We start from the raw sequence: 19,445 nt of genomic DNA, 5'->3' as shown, positions 1-19,445 counted from the left end.
TTATTATATATATATTTTTATATTAAGTTCAATTATTTAAAAAAAAAAACATATTTATCAGTCTTTTTTTGTTTTTAAATATCCTTTATTTATTTTATATGTATTTTTTTATTTATTATATAATGTCTATTATTGTTTAATAATATTTTCATATTCGTATATTATTTTTATTATATAATAAAAAATTAGAAGCATTTTTTTTTATATGCTTATTATTTAAGAAAATATATATATAAAAAATAGACCTGTATGTAATAGTGATTTAAATAATTATTGAATTCTTAAAAAATACATTTGTAAATATTTCATATAACTGTCTAATTTTGATAATTTTTTATAATTAACATATTTTTCATTTTTTTATTATATGAATATATATTCAACCATTTTAACATACAGTAATTAATAGGATTCTTTGTATTAAAAGTTATATTGATCTATTATTATGTTATTGCAATTACAAAAATTTGGAAATGTCAAAGAAACCTACTAATATTTATCTAAGAACCATTATATTATTGATTAGAAATATCCACTATTTATCAATGTATAATATATGAATATATATTTGTATAAACGTGACAACACATTACTCATATTTAGTAAATTTATATAAAATATAATTTTTTTTTTTCATATATATATTATATGTAGTGAATATAGAATTTGAAATATTTATGAAAACTAAGAAAATATGCTTTAACTATATTTCCTCTTTTGTTCTAATTTGTTTTTTCAAAAAGTTTGTGTAAATTTTAAAAAAATGAATATTGTCTATTATAAAGATTACTATATATTTAACAAAATATTTATAAGGGACTATTATTAGCATAAATATGATGGAAGTAAAATATATTAGTGGTGACAAATGTAATTGCAAAAATACAAAAAAAAACATATTTTTATTAGAACCGAATATTACATAGTTCTTTTACTAATATTCTTTAACGTTATATTTAATTTTAATTTTATTGTGTCATATTAATATATTTTAATTTATAACTTATTGTAATTAGATTTTAGTTAATATATTTATTCATATCTTTCTATGAATAAACGTTAAGATTTAAATATAATTTTTTGTCTTATATCTGAACCTTTCGATTTTACAGTTCATAATGTTATTGATGAATTATATTTAGTTTAATATACATTAATTGAAAAACTCTTAAAACAGAAAAAAATGCTAACACATTTTATTTTGTCAAAAATCGTAAACTATTAAGAAAGTAAAAAAACTTTTGAATAAAAATTATATGAACATTGTACTTTATATATGTAAGAAATAAAATTAAAAAAAATATGTATGCCAAAAAAATATTTTTCTTTGTCTTGATGAAAATAAATATATATAAAAATATTACATATTCGTTTTAAATAGATCAAAAAGAAGTTTATAAAATTATATTTTATTTATTCTAAATATGTAATATAACCACAATAACACTATTGCCTAAACAGTTTTTTTTGAAAAACAATAAAATATAACATAAAAAAATTGTTCTATTTTGTAGATAAAATAAACGTACGTATTGATTTTTTTCAGGAAAAAATGGTATAGAAGTATTAAATTACAATTTTTTCCTTTTCGTTTTTTTTACTTTTATGAAATATACTGACTGTTATTTTTACTAAAATTTCACAATGAAATATAAAAAAAAATTGGAACCAATTTAATACACTTATTAAAGAACTCTATATAAAAAAAAAATAATACATATTAAAATAAGTTATCAAATAATGGAATGAAGAACGTTTTCAATTTATGTATTTAGTGTTTTCTATCTAAAATAAAAAATAAATAAATAAAATAAAAAAATTAAATATATTATTTCTAATAGACAATGATTTAAATAAATAAAACATATATTAAATTATGGGAAATTCTAAGGGTTGGAACCAGAAACAAAAAAAATTCATTAAATAGTATCATGGACACCATTATTTTATTGATACATGTTTACATTACCAAAGGTGGGTAACCATTTCAATGGTATTTATAGATATTAAAATTTTAAAGGTATACCCTTAAAAAATAAAATAAATGTTAAAAAATATATTAAAAATTGAAGATTTTCAATTGAAACATATTTAAATTGTAAGTGTACATATATAAATGTAAAATTCAAAATGCAATTAAAAAGTGAAATATTATTAAAATTTTTTATCACGCGTAAAAAATTGATGGACCTAAAAATGTAACTCTTTCAATAAAAAATAATAAAATAATAACATATATTATATATTTCTAACATTCTAAAAACATATACCTCAAATTAGTATTAACTGTTCTTTCGTAAAAAAATATTTTAAATAATGTTTATATGCATAATGCTTTACCTCTTTTTTTAAGAACTTTATATAATGTTATTACTGAAATTTTTTTATAATGAAAAAAAATATAGAGAAAATTTTTTATAATTTAAAAATGGAAAATAATATGTTTTATAACATTACAAAACATATTTCTTTTACCTTTTTCTCTTTTCTTTTTATTTTTTTTTATATAGAAATATATTTTGAATTATTCAAGAATAATATTTTTTTTCAAAAAATTTATCACATTACAATATTTGTAAATGTCAAAGAATTTTATTCCATAATTATTCTTTTTTTTTATTTTTAGTTTCTTGTACAAGACAAACAAGTATCAGTCAAAATAATGTATACATAATACAATGGGATATAATACTAAATTTTATAAAATAATAAGTTAATGAAAAGTTAATGTTGATGAATGGACCCTTTTCTTATTCGGTACATTAGCCTTAATTTCTATATTTTAAAATTAAAATGTTCCTTAAATTAAATGTTTATTTGTTTTATGATATATTTATCTAAAAAAATATTTCTATAATATAGAATGTTAACAATTATGTTTTATTTCTATAATAATATTATATTGTCTTTTTATGCCTAATGCCACTTTTAGAATAAACATGGAAATAATTATATTATGATATTTCATGTGCTTATATGTGTTATATATTTTATTTGTACTTCCATGATATGATAATAATGTTTATCTTTTCTGAAATTTGTAATAATCATATTCCTTCAAATCATAAATTATAAAATCGGAAATTGTTTTAAACTTATAGAATTAATTATATATATATATATATATATATGTGTTGTCTAGTTTATCTTAAGATAATATGAAACATTGTATAGTGTTCTTAAATTTTTTTTTTTTTTCATATAACTTTATATATAATCAATTAAATAATTCATTATAAACAGTTCTTCTAGAAGATAAAGCTTACAATTCATAAGAAAATGCTTTCAAACAGAATGAATTACTTTTAAGAATATATGAATATTTTTTCTTTCTTTTTTCAAGTTATATAGACTTTTTCTTTTTGGTTTTATATGTTTAGCATTTATAAGTATATACTGTTAATGTATTAATTTTTTCTTAATGAACATCTTTTATTTACCAAGAAAAATAAAGTAAAAAAATATATTAAAACTGTTATTTATAAGATTAAGAGATGGAAAAATAAATTAATAAGAATATAAAATGATAAAAATACTTTTATGGATTTTGTAATTCAATAATTTTTACAACATAGATTGTTTTTAACTTTATATACACATATATGTATAGTATGAATATAATAAATTTATTATTCACTTAAATATAATTTTTTTCAAATATATGGTATCCATATAATAAGAATTAAAATATTAATATATACAGGATATCCTATTATTAAATTTTTTAAATATTTATTATTTTATAATTAAAGAAATATTTACTTTTTTTATTATATTATAAAAATATTTTTTTTCTTATTATCTACATATATATTATACATAAATATATTATTTTATATATAAGGTAATATTTTTTTATTAATATATTAAATTATATATGGAAACTATAATATATATATAATATTAAAATATATTAATTCAAAATATGTTTTAATATAATCATATTAAATTAATTAAAACCCAAAACCTTGTCAGGAGTGGGGTTCGAACCCACGCCCTTACGGACAGCGGCCTAAACGCTGCGCCTTAGACCACTCGGCCATCCTGACAACATGGTAATATATAATTTTTTCCTCTAATTGATTAAAAATTTATATTGTGATATTTTTTAAAAAGTCTGAAACATAATTCATTTTTCTTGATAATTATGTTAAATATTTACATGATATTTTTTATGAAACATTGCTCTATATATTTGAATATTAATATTACGTATACTTATATATTAATTATTTGAATTTTATTAAAAAGTATATGTATTTACTATGAATTGTTTTTTACCTTATTTTTTTTTTTTATCGTATATATGCATGAATCCTAATAATGTACATAAGAATTCATAATGAAAAATTAAAATTTATAGGGATTTATGTTTAGTGAAAAAAAAAAGAAGAAGAAATATTTACCAATGAAAAATATTAAAAGACTTAAAAGGTATAATATATTTGGAATATTTGTTAACATTTTATTACTTTTAATAAGTTATTTTTAATATGTTTCTGAAAAATACAAAGACATATTTGGTTTAATAAAGTTGTAACAGAAAAGAAAAAAAAATAAATAAAAATTAGTAGAATAAATTAAAAATGATTTATATATATATATATATATCTAAATGATGAGTGAAATGAGATATTATGTTGTTTTTCTCCAAATTTAATTAATACTGCATATTATGTTGATAAAATACAATATTGACTAATTCTTGTTTACTATAATATATATATTTTTTTTTTTTTTTTTTTTTACTTTGATATATATAAAAAAAAGAAATTCTTATAAAATAAAAATGAATACCTTATACAACTAGCTCAAAGGTGTAAATAAATTTGTAATATATTTTTAAGAATAACGAAAATAAGCATACATATATAACTTTTTATAATGAAAATAAATACAGACATATATATTTTTAAAAAATACATAATATATTGATTTTAATAAAATTTAGGGCTTTATTATGTAAATGTAAATTATGTTTTCAATTTGAAATTTTTTTTTAAAGAATCTGATATATTATTACTAAATATATAATTTTACACTTTACAACTATTTTCAATTAGACTTTTGGAAAATATTATTTTATATATTAGAAAAAATTGAATAAATATTTTAAAATAATTGTATGAAGAAAAGAAAAAATAATAAAATAAAATAATAATAACAATTATTATGTATATTAAAAGCATAATATTTAATCATTTATTTTATTATTATATTAACAATAATTAAAATATAAATACACATGACTTGAATGACTTCATATTTTTCATAATATGATATAATATATATATATTATGCACAATATGCATTTATTATATGTTATTATTCAAAAAAAGAAAAATAAAAGTATGCTTTTCTAGGAAATGTATTTTTTAACAGGTATACATCCCTTTGGACACATGTAATAAATTAAAAAAGTAAAACCAATAAAATAATAATAAAGGTGGACACTACAATATTATATAATAATATTTAAGTACTGGTGCGTGTATATAATGATTAATATACTTTTCTTTTTTTGGTATAATATATATATATTTATATGTTTTCCTTTATGAATTTATCTTTTTTTTTTTTTTTTTTTGGGTTTTTTTTTCTTGAGAAGTATACTAATATAAATTTATTTCCGAATCACGTTTAAAACAAAAAAATATTATGAAGTGACTATTAGTTTCTAAAAGACAATTACATATGATAAAATTCATATATTTGGAAGATGGAAATATGAAATAATCACGAAAGAAAAAGAAAAATTTTTTTAGATATTACAAAGTTTTTTTTATTTACAATAATATATATATATATATATATATATTTATATTTATATATATAATAGGTAAAAATTTATTATTTATAATTCTAATTTTTATGTATTTAATGTTTGTAATTTATATTCACATATTTATGTATACATTTTTTTATTATACGCTTATAATTTTTTTTTTTTTTGAAAGGGGGAAGGGCTGTTTTATTAGCACACTATAAAAATATAATATATATCATATATATATATATATTTTTAAGATCAATTTTAAAAGAAAAAAAAAAAAATTTTACATTTTAAAAAATATATTTTTTTGGCTTTCTTTTTTGGGCGAGTGTTATATGAAAATAATTTAATTTTTTTGTTTTATTTTGTTTTTTATATAATTGGATTTATTATACATTTCATATTATTTGGTAAAGTTAAAGATAAAAAAAAAAAAAAATAAAATAAAATAATAAAATAGGGAAAACAAGAAGGATAAAAAAAAAAATAAATAAAATAAATAAAGAAAGAAAAATAAAGAAAAATAAAGAAAAAATTAGGGTAAAAGAAAAAAAATAAAGTTATCAAAAAAAGAGTACCTTTTCAATATAAAAATTTCTAAAAGAATATATATATTTATATATACAATATATGTTGTATGTATTTAATATGGAAAAGTAAAAGTTACAGAAAAATTGAGAATTATTAAATTGTAACTAAATATAATATATATTTTAAATAATAATTTACCTTTTCTTTATGCTTTTTTTTTTTTTTTTTTTTTTTTTTTTACACCATTTTTTATGTAATAAATTATAATTGAACTCTTTTTAATTAATAATGCATTTTTAAGTTAATTTTACATATTTGAAGAATTTTTAAGTATCTAAAGAATTTATATGTTTATGTTTTTTTTTTTTTTCATTATTATTATTATATATTTCTTATTTGTAATTTTTTATGGAACGAGCATATGAAGATGAAACAAATTTAATAAATTGGAACAAAATAGTTTAAAATTTATATTTTTTTTAAACACGAAAGTATTAGAAGCTTTTCCTATATATATTTATATTTATTTATTTATTAATTTATATATTGTACACTTTTTATATTTTTATTATTTTATTTATTTTTTAATTTTTTTTTATGCAATCAATGGAAATAAATGATAATAACAGTATCAAGAATGAAAGTACATCTGATGATGATATATTAATTAATAAAATTAAACAAAACTTGGGTAATAATAAATCATGTAATTCTAGATCTTCCAAAAAGGAATCTATAAAAAAGCAAAAGAGCAATTCTGAACTTGGTATAAAAAAGAACACAAAGAAATCATTAGGTATAAAAAAAGAGGAAGAAAAAAAAAAACAAATAAGCAAAAGAAAAAGTAATGAACTAAAAGAAAAAAATAATTTGAAAGAGGGAAAAAAGAAATATGTGGAAAAAAAATCTAGAACAGTAAAAGATGAAACCAAGTTAACGAATGTTATAAAAAAAGAAACTCAAAATAATAAGAAACCTAAAAAATTACTTAAAAAATCAGAAGAAAATTTTGAACCAATAAATAGATGGTGGGAAAAAATAGATGATCAAACAGATATACAATGGAATTATTTAGAACATCGAGGATTAATATTTTCCCCTCCATACGTTCAACATCATGTACCAATTTTTTATAAAAGTATAAAAATTGAATTAAATGCAAAATCAGAAGAATTAGCTACCTATTGGTGTAGTGCAATTGGTAGTGATTATTGTACAAAAGAAAAGTTTATATTAAATTTTTTTAAAACATTTATAAATAGTTTAGAAAATGATAATATTATAAAACAAGAGAATGAAACGAAATTAAAAAAAGGAGATATATCTAATTTTAAGTTTATTGATTTTATGCCAATCAAAGATCATTTATTAAAATTAAGAGAAGAAAAGTTAAATAAAACAAAAGAAGAAAAAGAAGAGGAAAAAAAAATGAGAATGGAAAAAGAATTACCATATACATATGCGTTAGTTGATTGGATTCGTGAAAAGATATCAAGTAATAAAGCAGAACCACCTGGGTTATTTAGAGGAAGAGGAGAACATCCAAAACAAGGTTTATTAAAAAAAAGAATTTTTCCAGAAGATGTTGTAATTAATATTAGTAAAGATGCACCTGTACCACGATTATATGATAATATGTGTGGACATAATTGGGGTGATATATATCATGATAATAAAGTAACATGGTTAGCTTATTATAAAGATAGTATAAATGATCAAATAAAATATACTTTTTTATCTGCTCAATCAAAATTTAAAGGATATAAAGATCTTATGAAATATGAAAATGCTCGAAAATTAAAATCATGTGTTCATAAAATTAGGGAAGATTATAAAAATAAAATGAAAAATAAAAATATTATTGATAAACAATTAGGAACAGCTGTTTATTTAATAGATTTTCTAGCATTAAGAGTAGGAGGAGAAAAAGATATCGATGAAGAAGCAGATACTGTAGGTTGTTGTAGTTTAAGAGTAGAACATATTAGTTTTGCACACGATATACCTTTTAAAAGTGTAGATTCAAAAGAACAAAAAACAAATGATGAAAAAGTAAATAAAATACCATTACCAACAAATTTAGAAAGTATTTCATCAGAAGATTGTTATATAACTTTAGATTTTTTAGGAAAAGATAGTATACGATATTTTAATACAGTCAAAATAGATAAACAAGCATATATTAATATAATAATATTTTGTAAAAATAAAAATAGAGATGAAGGAGTTTTTGATCAAATAACTTGTTCAAAATTAAATGAATATCTAAAAGAAATTATGCCTACTTTATCAGCTAAAGTGTTTCGTACATATAATGCTTCAATTACATTAGATCAACAATTAAAAAGAATAAAAGAAGTTTATGGAAAAACAACATATTCATTATATTCTGGTGAAACAGAATTACACAAATCGAAAAAAAGAAAATCTAGCCATTTAACTTCAGATACAAATATATTAAGTGATGCAAGTGATTCTACTATTAATGATGTAAATAACGAGTATGATGAAAATGGAATAAATAAAAAACTATCATATGCTACTACTGTAGGAAAAGAAAATGATGTCGATGATAAAAACTCACCAATAGAAGTTGACGTTTCAAATATAAATGAACTTATTAATTTTTACAATAATGCAAATAGAGAAGTAGCCATATTATGTAACCATCAAAGAAGTATTCCAAAACAACATGATACAACTATGTCAAAAATAAAAAAACAAATTGAATTATATAATGAAGATATAAAAGAATATAAAAAATATTTGCAACATTTAAAAAAAAATAGTGATAAAAAATTTATCTTTGTTTCGAAAGTTTCTACTTTAGATGGAACTTTAAGACCAAATAAAGTCAAAGAAAATATGAAAGAAGAATCTTGTAAAAAAAAACTAATTACTCTTATAAAAAAAGTTGAATTATTAAATAACCAAATGAAAGTAAGAGATGATAATAAAACTATTGCTTTAGGTACATCTAAAATTAATTATATGGATCCAAGAATAACTGTTGCTTTTTGTAAAAAATTTGAAATACCCATAGAAAAAGTATTTAATAGAAGTTTAAGACTTAAATTTCCTTGGGCCATGTTTGCTACAAAAAATTTTACATTTTAAAAAATGAAATAAAAAATGAAATAAAATAAAATAAAATAAAAACAAAGTACAATAAATGTAATATTATTGTATAATAAATGATAGCACACATATGTACATATATACATATATTTCCCATTTTTACAATATAATTTTTTTCATACAAATTGCTTGTTCCTTTATTTATATATATATATATATATATATATATATATTTTTTTTTTAATTTTCCGATTATATTTTAAGTATACATATGTTTTATCATGTTTATGCTTTATACATAAATATACTTATTACATTATATACATACACACCCACACACAAAAAAAAAAAAAAAAAAAATTAATTAAAAATCACATTGTGTAATATAAATGAGATTTTTATTAAACAACATTAAATATTATAAAATTTTTATTTGTTATTATTAAAAAATTTCTAGTTCGATATGCTCATATGAATACATATCATCAATACTAACACAATCTTGTTCACAAGTAAATATTATAATATTACCTACATTAAAATTATTTATAAATTTTTTTAAAAAGTGATTCTTTTTTTGTTCAAGTTTTTTTTCAATCTGATAAATAAATGTAGAAAATAATTGCAACTCGAATACTAATTTATGCTTACAATGTGAACAAATCATATTCTTTTGTTTTATATTGGTTTTTGTCGATTTAAACATATATAAAAATTTTCCATTGTAAGAATATCTTAAAATTTGATTATAATTTTTACTTAAATATGAATAAAATTTTACGCATCCATTCAAATCATTTTCAAAACCTTCTTCATTATTATTACCTGTATTCACATCATCATTATCATTTTCATTTTCTTTATATAAACAGTCATCATCTTCCATATTATTTTTATTATTTTCATACATTTCATACATTTTTTTTGCTTTTTCATATAAATAATCTTTTCCACATTCTTCATCATCTTCTATTAAAGATATATAGTAGCAAGGTAAGTGATAATTATTACAATTATTACTTTTTAAAGTTTCAAGAGTTATATCATTACATTTATCTAATTCTTTCTTATTGTTATCTCCATTATTTGATTTTATTGCATCACAATTTATATGTTTATTAACACATTCATTATTTACATTTGTATTGTTATATTGATTTGTATTATGATCATTTTTATATTTTTCCTTAACATAACTTAAGCCTTCATTTAAAGAATGACTAAAAAGAGAACTACTTGATTTCTTATTATCAGTGTTTTTTTTTGAAAATAAGGAATTCCAATCAATTAGTTTTTCTTCTCTCGAATTTAGGTTTTCTAAAATAGAATCTTCCTTTTTAATATTTTCATTAGAAAAAATAGAAAAGGTATTATTTCCTTTATAATTATTATCATATATTAAATTACCATTGTTCTTTTTTTCCATATTTATGGATTCGTCCATATTATTATTTTTTTGTATGTCATTATTTGTTAACTCATAAACTAATTTTTGTTTGCCCTTTATACAAACCCAATTATTTTTATTCATATTACACTTACTACTATTCATACAACAGAACAAATATAGTACTCTAATATATTCATCATAAGATGTTGATAATTGAAATAAAAAAGTTAAATCCTTTTTACATATAGAACATTTCAAATTTAAATTTGTTGGTTCTTTATCATGTATCCAGATGGGTTCACCTCCAAATTTGGAATCATTCTTCAAATCAAATTTGTTATCTATTTCGTTTGATAATTCTCCTATATACATATTTGTAGATTATCTGTTCAAATTTTTTGGATATATTTAACATTTAAACATATTATATATATATATATATATATTTATATTCTGGTTATTATAAAAACAGAAAAAAAAATTAATAATATTTTAAAAAAATTTTATACATAATTTAAACATTTTTTGTTTTTATATTCATTTTTATAAAGATCAATAAATAAATAAATATATATAAATATATATATATATATATATATATATATATATAATACATGATCATAGAAAAATTCTTAAATAATAAATATTTTGCATTTTTTATCTACAACAAAAATTTGTTTTCGATGTAGAGAAAATATTATTTTGATATATTATTAATGTTTATTAATATAATTTCATCATCATATAAATTATTATTATTATTATTATAATTATTATTATATATATATATACATATGTATAATTTTAAGCATATATATATTATATATATATATAATATAATATATTTTTTCTTTTTAATGTATATATAATATATTTATTTATATTATATTTTCTTTTTTCCTTTTATATAATTAATTCATAATCAATCTATCATTTCATTTTTTTTAATATTATCTTATAATTCAATGTTGTTATATATATGTATAATAAATCCATAAATATTAGATTTATTTATTCCAAAATAAGTTAATCTGAATATTTATGTAAATGTATATATTTTTTTAAATATAAGAAATGATAACAAATGACTGTAAATTTATATTTAAAAATATATATATATATATATATATATATTTATTTATTTATATGTAATCACTCTATAACAACCGATTTCATAAAAAAAGAAAGAAAATAACATAAATATTTAAAAGAAAAGAAAAACGTTCATTTTTTTTTTCTTTGTTTTAATAAACACTCAATCATAGTTTACACAAATAAATCATTAGGATTATATGAAAGATGTTATATTCATATTCCATTTTATGTAACCAAAAAAATTTTAATATATGTGAACATTTTATTATATTTTTTACCCCTTACAATGAAATAAGTATGTAGAAAATAAAAATTGTTTAAAGTTTCAAATCCCTTTATTTCGTTATTTTTTGTAAAATATTTCTTTTATCATTTTGAAAAAAAAAAAGCATTTTTTTTTTTTTCTTTTGATCTTATTGTGGTAGATTAAATGATATATAAGTCTTCTTATTATTGTGTTTTATTTTATTTTCATTAAATTGTAATATATATTTTTTTGTTTATAATTCATATATTATGAACAATAAAATAGGATGTCTTGACAATTATTTAGAATCATACGCATTCTTATGTTTATCATAAAAAGAACTATATTACTTAATATATAGTCTACAAATAAAAAACATAATTTATATCAAACAAATTAATCGAAAAAACCAAATTGACATAAAATAATTTTAGTAAATTCTTTCTTTTTATGTGTACATATATATATATATATATATATATATATATATATATATATATTGTTTATCATTTTATATATATAATAAAATATATCCATACATCCTTCTGAATATAAAAATTGGGAATTTTTTTTTTTTAAATATATTAACAATTCAGGAAAAAAAAAAAATATATGTAAGGTATTTTCAATTTATGTACATTAATTTAAGGGAAAAAAAAAAAAAAAAAAAAAAAGCTTTTGTGAAATAATATTATTATAACTTAAATATATATACTCATTTATGAATATATAGAATATAAAAATTATTTAAGTATAATAAAATAAAAAAAACAAAAAAGAATTTATATATATAAGTATATTATATACATACAATAATTTTCTTGTAAGTCTATATTAACCTTAATATATATAAATGTTTTTCATCAGCATACAAAATATATATGATGTATAATAATATTTTTATATTTTATATAAATAACATCGCAAATGTAGAATTTTTAAATTCAAGTTTATTTCAAGAAAAAAATGTAAATCATAAAGAAAAATATATATATATTTTACTTCATATTATTTTATTTACATATTTTTTTTATTTCATTTTGTTATAATGTAAAAAGTAATAGAGTGTTAAATGTATTGAATAAACAAGGAAATCAGTTCAAAAATATAGACCAATTTTTTTTTTTTTTTTTTTTTTTTTGTGCATGAATATTTTTTACCAAAATAACCATAAAAAAAAAAAAAAAAAAGCTATAAATAATGAAAAAATAAAACATTTGAAATATTTAATTCTATCAGTTGACCAATAAAAAAAAAAAAAAAAAAAAAAAAAAAAAATTAAGACCTTATCATCTACATAAGCTATTTTATATTAAATTAAAAAAAAAAAAAAAGAAAAAAAGACCTAATTGAAAAATATAAATATATATATTATATAATATATATATTTATATATAGGAACTTGAAAAAATGTCAAAAAATTATAGTGAATCCCAATCTCTTACGGAGAATAATTCCGATAAGAAATCAAAAATAGATGATGATTTATCATCAAATGAAGACAGTAATTTAAGTTCAAATAAATTAAATAAAAAAAGCATTTATAGCAAAAAATCAAACGTTCAGCAATTGTTAGCAAGAATAGCACAAGTACATAAAATAAAAAAATAAAAATAAATAAAATAAAATAAGTGATAATGCTTTATTTTAAATTGTGTGTATATAAATTTGTAAATTGTAAATAGAAAAGATAAAAGAATAAAATAAAAATCATATACATTTCTTTATAATTTATATGTTATTATTTATTTTGTTCTTATTATTTTATTTTATTATATTTTTTTTTTTTTTTTTTTTTTTGTAGGAAATAGATGAACGAAAACCAAACAATGTAATACATTTTATGGTAGATTTTTTGTGTAAACATTACCCTGAACATTTACACGGTTTCGAGGCAATATGGAATGGAGGTAATTTTAAACATACATATAATTCGTAAAACAAATATAAGTATATTTTGATCGTATTCATTTGATGAATGATTTATATAAAATTATCTTTCTGTTTTATTTTAATTCACTTTATTTATTTGATTTGATTTGATTTGCTTATTCAGATCCTGATTTGGAACAAGAAAGGCTATTAGTTGTAGAATTCTTTAAGTATCAAAAACTACCTGTAGAGATATCCGTACATTTCATTAATGCTGGATTTGACACAGTAGACACATTATGTACATTATCTAATAACTCTCTTGATGATGTAGAAAAATTTAATAATACTAGATGGCTACCTGGTCATAAAGTCCGATTACAACAAACCTTTAATGATATTACAAACCGTGTACGAATATTCAAAGAAGAACGAAATGCTTTAATAAAATGTTTGAAAAGAGAATTTGTAAACCACTCTCCAAACATGATCAATTCAGTTATAGTACCAAAAACTATAAAACCAATTATGGTACCAGTTCTACCTACTGTTGGAACACCAGTTAATGTTTCTGCTAGACCAAATAATTATTTAAGTGTAGGAAAAACATTACCTCCTCATATTTATAGAAGATCATGAATAGTCATCTCTATTAATTAAAATGGTTATATAATTATTACATTTTCAGTTGTTCAATAGGGAACAAACAAAAACTATGATAATTATAATAATTTCTTTTTTTTTATATTATATATATTATATATATTATGTTTTTATTCTTTCGTCTTCTTTTTTTTTTTCTTTTTCTTTTTTTTTTTTTTTCTTTTTTTTTTTAGTTTAAATGGGGAGAATAACATTATATCTATATGTATATATCTATATATATATATATATATATATATATATATATATATATATGGAGAGGCTTCGTTTATTTGTATTAGAAGCATGATAATTTTAATAAATTTTAAAATGATGCATTTATTTTTTTGTGGTAACTTAAGTATTATTTTACATGGGAATGAAAAATTTTAAAATCAAGGCAATATATTATAAATAAAAGATATTATATACAAACATATTTAATATATTCACTATATATATATATATATACATGTTGATGTATTATGATTCACGTTTTTAATAATACGTAATCTAATTAAATATAAATATCAATATATTTGTATATATATATATATATATATATATATATATTTTTCTCTGTTTTTATGTTTCCTTTTATTCGGTACTATTCATTTTATGATAAAATGAATTTACAGGAAAAAATTTTCATTAACATACTACGATTTTACTATTGTCAAATGTGTAACTACATTTTATTATATATATATATATATATATATATAGATGAACTTAAATTTTTTTGTCTAATGATATCATCTTTCTTTAGATTGTAATTGTGAAATAGATCATTTCTATAATAAATAAACATTACCATTGTACTAAAAGATAATATATACTTATGTAAAACTTTAAAAATCATTATTAATCTTAATTTTAGAGAATTTTTTTTTTTTTTTTTTTTCGTTTTTTTCATTTGAAAGAAAATTGTATATGGATAATAAGTTTACACACAAAAAAAAAGAAAAAAAAAAAAATTAAAATAAATAAATAAATAAATATATATATATATATATATATATATATATATATATGAACTAATTATTAATTTTTATATTTAATATTTTGATATCCTCTAAAGGCTTATCCCTTTTATCCGTACGAACCTTTTCTATATCCAAAACAATTTTACTTCCTTGGGTTACTTTACCAAAAACTGTGTGTTTAAAATCGAGCCAAGGACATGGGACAGTGGTTATAAAAAACTGGGATCCATTAGTATTTGGACCACAGTTTGCCATAGATACCATAAAAGGTTTGGAATGATTAAGATGGTCAAAGAATTCATCTTCAAATTCATTTCCCCAAATACTTTCACCACCTGTGCCATCACCTGAAGGATCTCCCGTTTGGACCATAAAATGTTTGATAACTCGATGGAAAATGCAATTATTATAATATCCGTTTATAGAATGAACAGAGAAATTTTGTACTGTTTTTTTGCATTCTTTATAAAAAAGTGAAATATGTATATCTCCCATGGTTGTGTAAATAATAGCACTTTTAGGAGTATTTTTATGAATGGTTTCTATATTTTTTAAAGGGTTTGAAATAAGAGAATTTACATCATTTTTTGTTGGTTGTTCGTTGTATATATCTCTGTCATCTAATTCGTGTTCATTTAATTTTTTTTTTGAGAAAACATAAAATCTAGCTTTTTTGTATACAGTACAAAACAGAGCACAATCGGATATATTTTTTTCATTTATATATAAAGATTCATGTATATTTGTTCTAACTTTATTTATGGGTATGATATTTTGATATATAGAAATTGATAAGTATCTTAAATTGGCTTCATTTTTCCCAATAATATAACACAATTGATTGGTTATAAAATTAACAACTTTTATACCAATAAAAGTTGAATAAATAATATATTGATTTGATTCATCAAAAGAGATCATATTAAAATTAATATTTTGATTTTTCATATATTTTTTTATTTCTTTTTCAATAAAAAGTCTTTTACCAAAATCAAAACTATCTATATGTAATTCTTTTTTTAAAGGATCATTTTGAGCAGTTAAATACATTTCTGTACTTTCATCATATACTCTATATAATTTCATGGATTCAAATTTGTAAATTCTCAAAAAATAATTTTCAGATAATATAGCCATATATTCTCCATCTAAACTTAAACTTATACATAAAGCATAAGTTTTATATTTGCATAATTCATATAGATCTGTTTCGCTTTTAAATGAAAAATTAATTTTTTTAATTGGATATCTTTTATTCATAAAATCAATTAATTTATGATCCATATTATTATTTGTTTTTGATTTCTTTTCCTCTTTCGATGTTGGAAATTTAAAATTCGTTACATCTACAATATCAAGAAGACCTTCATTATCACTGAATACACATAAATCATAAAATTTATTATATTTTATAATTTCTATAATATTACAACAACCGAAATCAATGGTTTGTATACAAATATCACTTTCTAACGGTTTATAAATATATATACATGCTTTTTCACTAGACGATATAGCAACTTTAACCTCTGTTGAAAATATAGAGGAGTAAATAAATTCTCCTGTTCTTGGAATAAAACTTAATTTTATAACAATATTCATATCAAAACTAGTAATATCAAATTGTTTATATGTTTTATCTTTTGATAAACTTCCTAAATGTTCTTCATCTTCTGATATAAATATATTAATAATTTCATCTGAATGAATTTTAAAATGCTTTACAAATTCAATACAACCAATATTTTTATACCAAAATTTTATAATACCATTTAAACTAGCCGTAATTATATATTTCTTTTTATTACTAACCACAACATGAGTAACTATATCTGTATGCATATAACTAACTTGATAATTTTTATTTGTTGGAAGATTCTTTAAATATATGTCATTATTAATTCGTATTTTCTTCTTTTTCATCTTTTCTTGATTTTTTTTGTTCTCTTCTATTATTCCTTTTACTTTTCTTTTCTTTTTATTTAATAATTCTTCATTTTCTGGTATATTTATGGATGATGAAGATGAGCATGATACAGAATTTTTTTTTTTTTTTTTACTATCCAACAAAACTACATCCTTCTCATTACCACTAATATAATCATTATCATTATAATTCTTATCATTATAATTCTCATCATTATAATTCTCATCATTATAATTCTCATCATTTATGTTGTCCTTATTTTGTTGTAATGGAACTGGACCAAAACTTCCATCGCTTGACTCACCATCTGAAGAAGGTAATTCTTCTCCTTCTCCTTTTTCATTTTTATATTCATCATTTTTACTCATTTTTTTTTTATTAAATTATAAAATCATTTTATTATTAAAAGGACATATTATTATATATTATATTTATAAATAAATAAATATAAATATATAAATATATATATATATATATATATATATATGCATATATTTTTATCAATTTTTTTTATTAAAATATAAAAATTAAATAATGTATCAAGATAATTGCAATTATTTACTTAATTTTTTTTCTTCTTAAATGAAATAAAAAATAACATTCATTATTCATTCTATGGGTTTATAAATTATAAATATATATAAATAATATATATATTTATGAGCATTATAAATTATGCATATATTATATATATATATATATATATATGTTAAACGTAAAAATTTTTATTAATTTCTTTTAATATTTAAAAAAAAAAAAATTAAATTAAAAAAGTATAATAATATATAGATTAATAAATTCTAAATACTTTATAATGAAAAAAATAAAAACAAAAAATATTTTCTTTCATAAGATATATATATATATTTATGTATTTACTTTTTTATAAAATAATATCATTTTTACATAAGGTAATAAATATATATGACACAATTTTTTTTTTTTTTTTGGAATTGTTGTAAAAATTTGTTCAGTTCATATTGTGTTATATATAATAAAGCTGAAAAAGAAACATAATAATCAAAATTTCGTTTGCTAAATATAGATTATTTTTGTTATTATAATGGAGATCATTAATTAAGGGTAACATATTTAAATCGAAGGTGCGTATTTCCTTTTTTTTTTTTTCTTTTTTTTTTTTTTTTATTCTTTTCTATTCATAAGTTATATTATTACATTAATATGTGTTATGAGGCAATACATTTTTATATTTAAAATAGCATAAATCATTTTAAAAGACAAGAAAATAAATAAATATATATATATATATATATTTTTTTTTTTTTAATGAATATGGTAACATATGCTGTACAATATAATATGTTTAAAAATACAAAGGCAAATTATAATAATTATTATTTTTTATTATATATAATCCTTTTTGTGTTATTAAAATATGTAAATGTGGTTATTATTTTAATTAACGTTTAAAATAATTATAATAGTACATGTCATTAAATATAAATAAAAAAATATACATACATATATATATATATATATATATATATATATATAAACAAATAAATATTTATTGTTCCAATTTTGTTGAAACCTTAAAACAAAATAATAATAATAAAAATAAAAGTTCATTTATTATTTTAGATTATCTAAATACTTTGGCAAAGGACTAGATATATTGTAAGAAATGATAATAAAAATAAGAAATTAATGTGTAAAAAAAATATAAACATATATATATATATATATATATATATATTATATATCATTATTTTTTCAAAATAATATATATGTTAAATGGAAGTCATATGATTTATTTATTCCTATATATTTATTATATTATGTAACCCTTATTTTGTTTTATTTATTTTTTAGGTAAAAAGATATGTTAAATATTTATAAGAAGTGTATTAGTTGAAGTAAAATATATACATATATATAATATA

General features: G+C 18.1%; 4 protein-coding genes and 1 non-coding gene across 5 annotated transcripts; 2 read left to right on the top strand and 3 right to left on the bottom strand.

The window, feature by feature from the left end:
* Window positions 1–3,969: 3,969 nt before the first annotated feature.
* On the bottom strand, window positions 3,970–4,049 carry PF3D7_0510600. Its single transcript has one exon. It is a non-coding gene; the product is annotated as a tRNA-Leu (tRNA).
* Window positions 4,050–6,901: 2,852 nt separating this feature from the next.
* Window positions 6,902–9,421, top strand: PF3D7_0510500 (topoisomerase I; the record flags this gene model as incomplete). Its single annotated transcript, XM_001351627.1, has 1 exon — window positions 6,902–9,421. One exon carries the CDS (start codon window positions 6,902–6,904, stop codon window positions 9,419–9,421), a length of 2,520 nt encoding a protein of 839 aa, XP_001351663.1.
* A 403-nt stretch (window positions 9,422–9,824) lies between these two features.
* On the bottom strand, window positions 9,825–11,144 carry PF3D7_0510400 (PDCD2 domain-containing protein, putative; the record flags this gene model as incomplete). The annotated part of the gene is made up of 1 exon (XM_001351626.1): window positions 9,825–11,144. The coding sequence occupies one exon, from the start codon at window positions 11,142–11,144 to the stop codon at window positions 9,825–9,827; it is 1,320 nt and encodes a 439-aa protein (XP_001351662.1).
* A 2,380-nt stretch (window positions 11,145–13,524) lies between these two features.
* On the top strand, window positions 13,525–14,625 carry PF3D7_0510300 (stripes inner membrane complex protein, putative; the record flags this gene model as incomplete). Its single annotated transcript, XM_001351625.1, has 3 exons — window positions 13,525–13,704; window positions 13,919–14,024; window positions 14,171–14,625. 3 exons carry the CDS (start codon window positions 13,525–13,527, stop codon window positions 14,623–14,625), a joined length of 741 nt encoding a protein of 246 aa, XP_001351661.1.
* A 1,040-nt stretch (window positions 14,626–15,665) lies between these two features.
* On the bottom strand, window positions 15,666–17,909 carry PF3D7_0510200 (peptidyl-prolyl cis-trans isomerase; the record flags this gene model as incomplete). The annotated part of the gene is made up of 1 exon (XM_001351624.1): window positions 15,666–17,909. One exon carries the CDS (start codon window positions 17,907–17,909, stop codon window positions 15,666–15,668), a length of 2,244 nt encoding a protein of 747 aa, XP_001351660.1.
* Window positions 17,910–19,445: the final 1,536 nt, after the last annotated feature.

The sequence above is a fragment of the Plasmodium falciparum genome (genome assembly GCF_000002765.6).
Source record: "Plasmodium falciparum 3D7 genome assembly, chromosome: 5".
In the NCBI taxonomy this organism is placed as follows: domain Eukaryota; phylum Apicomplexa; class Aconoidasida; order Haemosporida; family Plasmodiidae; genus Plasmodium; species Plasmodium falciparum.
Note: the sequence above shows the minus strand (reverse complement) of the source record. Positions and strands in the feature narration are given on the sequence as shown.